The sequence below is a fragment of the Pollachius pollachius genome, assembly GCF_949987615.1.
Source record: "Pollachius pollachius genome assembly, chromosome: 1".
In the NCBI taxonomy this organism is placed as follows: Eukaryota; Metazoa; Chordata; class Actinopteri; order Gadiformes; family Gadidae; genus Pollachius; species Pollachius pollachius.
Genome location: NC_136934.1, coordinates 11742537 through 11746371, shown reverse-complemented (window position 1 = coordinate 11746371; position 3835 = coordinate 11742537). Strand labels below are relative to the sequence as shown.

Here is a 3835-nt window from a genome sequence, read left to right as displayed (position 1 = left end):
AATGTAAACCTTTAAAAACCTTTAACCTTCAGGGCAGGTGGTCAAAAACAATGGGATAAGCTCAAATGGTACATGTGTTGGAGACGTACGCTAATACACCAGGGATAAAGGTGCCATAAAGGTGCAAACCTGTTGAACCAGAGAATCGAGAATGAGACAGAAGAAGTGGGATCAAACTTCACCTGACCTGTGTATTGCGTGTGCAGACACCTCTGATTACAGGATTTCAACATCCCAGACACCATTAAAAAAACACATCCATGAACAACAACCCACTTCCGTGTTGTCTGGGAAATTCCTCTTGCCTTGCACTGACCAGGGCCTATATAAATGTAAGACGTCTTAGTACAAACTCACAAAGTCTTTTCCACCACTCTGAAGGGATTAAAAAACAGAAGGATACTTCTTGATACAGTCAACCAAAAATCTGTCACAGGTAAATTCGATTTCTGTCTTATACAATTTAAATTACAGTACTATATTGTTATGATCTATTATGAATTAGTGTCATTATTTTATTTGTATTATTCTTTCAATCCCAATGAATATTTTGTCAAATGTTATCATCTTATTCTTCTCAAACACCAAAACTTTTGGTTGGTAAAAGCGTTTGTGTTCTCTTTCTCTTGGCTAGCTATCCCACCACTGCAAAGACATGGCGTTTCAGTGTGACTACAGCAGCATAAAGGTGAATTTCTCCTCAGCAGAGCTTCACCTGCGACCCAACCCCAATCTGTCTGTCGCATTCCATCATAACCACCGGGAGACACAGATAATACAAGACAATTATTGTCCACACAAGGGGGGAAATTACCTTGTGCTTCACCTAGCATACACATCAACACACAAGTAAATTACACATAGACAGGGTTAGGGTTAGGACACCAAGAAACGTAAAACCTTATAAAGCAGCGATATAGTGAAGAAAAACCTTTCTGGGGTTATTTCTACCTTCAGTTCGAGAAGCTAATTGCATGCAGGAAGAAAGTCTTCTACTTCTATATTCTTAGTAGTCTGCCTGAGTGCAGCATAATAATAAAATGGAGATATGTTTATTTTATACTGGACTCAAAACTCTATAAGGCATCAGGGCTTTCTGGCTTGAACCCTGCAGTGTCTATACATTTCCCAGCTGCCCTGGGGTTTTACTCACCTTAAATCAAATGTCTTACCATTGTGATCTCCTCAACAACAGCAAACAACCTCAAGTGAGCATTGGAGCGACAGGATGCCCCAGGGCATGGATCTGGAGATCACCAATCACCCTCTGACCATGAAGCAGGTCGTCAACCTGGTCATTGCCATTGACCGATTAAAGGGCAGCCAGTCCGAGAAGGTCCAGAGCTCTGAGTTCAGAGATGAAGACCTGCTCAACCTCTTGTTAGAGAATGCCTTGGAAGGTAAGCTGACACACCCACACACACACACTGACAGACACACAGGCACACATGCACACACACACACACACACACACACACACACACACACACGCACAAAGATACAGCCACACATGCAAACACACACACACACACACACACACACACACACACACCAAACCCCCACACACACCAAATACAAACCCCCACACACTGACACACAGGCACAGACATAGGCACACATGCACACATGCACACAGACACACACACACACACACACACATACAGACACACACACACACAAAAAAAACACAGAACACACACACACACACACACACACATACACACACACACACACATACACGCACACACACACACACACACACACACAAATATGAAATGAACGAATAAATCTATTATTTCATTTGACATTTGAGGATACTCAAATGTCCAATCCAAATCACTACTCATTGGAATAACACAGAGATGGAACCACATTCACTTACTGACCTTGATTCCCTTTTGTTCCCAACAGAACAACTGGTGCTGGAGCTGACAGAGGCAACGCCGCCCAGAGGCTTCACCGCGATCGAGCCGTCACAGCAGTGCATGATGAGGGACACCCAGAAGAGAAGCATGGTCCTGGTCAAGGAAGCGATGGAGCTGCACGCCATCAGGCTCCAGGGCGGCACCACAGACCATGAAGGTACGGGCCTAAATGCAGCCCAGCATGAGAGCTCTGAGGGATACGCGTATATTTAGTGTGCATTTGTGCGTGTGTTTGTATATGTACATTAGTATATGTATATTATATATATTTAGCCTTTTTTTATATAGGGAGCAGGACAAATGTGACAGCATATATAGGGGCAGGGTGGCCTGGTCATGGTTAGGGGGGTTTGACTCCCCACCAATTCTTGATTAACATGCTTTAAAGCTTCCAAAGCAACTTATGTCATTAAGTAGAGGCAGGGAAAAATCACTTTGGAAAAATTTGCCTCTATATAACTAAATAGTATTAATAGTAAATGGAATATTTACTCTGATAGCTTGGATATACTTAGATAGCCTGGGCCTTACTTTTCAAATGATTGGATCCACTAGGAGTAGTTACGATGAGTAAATCGGATTGACGTGAGGTCTTGAAGTGTCTGTGGATTCACAACCCGATTATCCAATGAGTGAAAGCTGAACTCTTTTTCTGCTTCCCACTCATCAGTGAATTTGAACATGTCAACCTACCTGGACCCCACGCCGAGTGCTTCAGCCCAGCCAGTTGCCCTGGGTATCAGGGGCACCAAGCTGTACTTGTCGTGCACACAGAAAGCAAACAGACCCACCCTGAGTTTAGAGGTAAGACCATCCCCCAGCTTGCATAGATCACTTCCAGTTCCATTGAATTTCCGCGCCATCTTGGTACTTGTTCACTATTCGTATAACAAAAATAACGGTCGGTTATTCCAGAATGTTTGGGTCAGGAAGAACGGAGATGGTGGCTTGATTTAATCCCTTATATAGTTCATAATCTGATTACCAGGGGAGAAGATGTCTGTTGGGGACCCATCACTTAATATATGTCTTAAAAGTATGATAGCCTACGTCTATTTTTAGGGACAAATGCCTTTAATGTTACGCTATTGGCGAAATCAAATGATAACTCTGAATCTTCCCGAATTCTTGCGTCCACCTGGCGGGTATATATTTTTGTATGACTCTATATGCTTCACAATAAAACAACAATTCAAAACGTAAAATGTTCAAAACAGCACGCCATTAATGTTGTCCATCTGGTTCTTGTAGGAGGTGCAGAACAAGGACGACCTGAAAAGCATCAGCAAGGACAGTGACATGGTGCGCTTCCTGTTCTACAGAAATGACATTGGCGTCAGCGCCAGCTCACTCATGTCTGCCCGCTACTCCGGTTGGTACATCAGCACCGCCACGGAGGACAATTTACCAGTCGACGTGTGCCAGCAGTCTGAAACCCGCTACCGTAGTTTCACTATCCTTCAGGGCTAGACTTGTGCCTATATGTTTGTATTACAATGCAATGCATAGAAATATATATATATATATATATATATATATATATATATATATATATATATATGTTAAATCATATTTATTCTCTTTACTGAAATCATATTTACAAATTTATTATTTTTTTTAGCGTGTATGTACTAAGTACAGTAACATAAAACAAAATAATAGATAGGCTATCTAGATGTTTATTAAATCAAATCCTATTTATACACTTTATTGAAATCAATGTCCATTAAGTATTTGGTGGCAATGTTTGTGGGCTTTCTTTTTAGAAATAGCCCCGGAGTATATGTTTGACAAAGAAAAATCGTAATGCAGTCCGGTGTTGGTAAAGGTCAATTGGATGCAGAGATGTATGAAAACATTTGTTTTCCGTTTTTGAGCGTGTATGTACTGAGTACAGTAACTTGGAGTGT

At 41.6% G+C, this 3835-nt stretch overlaps 1 protein-coding gene across 1 annotated transcript; it reads left to right on the top strand.

Annotated features, from left to right (window-relative positions):
- Positions 1-297: 297 nt before the first annotated feature.
- On the top strand, positions 298-3395 carry il1b (interleukin 1, beta; the record flags this gene model as incomplete). Its single annotated transcript, XM_079748835.1, has 6 exons — positions 298-436; positions 635-688; positions 1196-1400; positions 1912-2082; positions 2596-2729; positions 3177-3395. The coding sequence occupies exons 2-6, from the start codon at positions 656-658 to the stop codon at positions 3393-3395; spliced, it is 762 nt and encodes a 253-aa protein (XP_079604961.1). The 5' UTR covers positions 298-436; positions 635-655.
- Between the last annotated feature and the right edge of the window lie 440 nt (positions 3396-3835).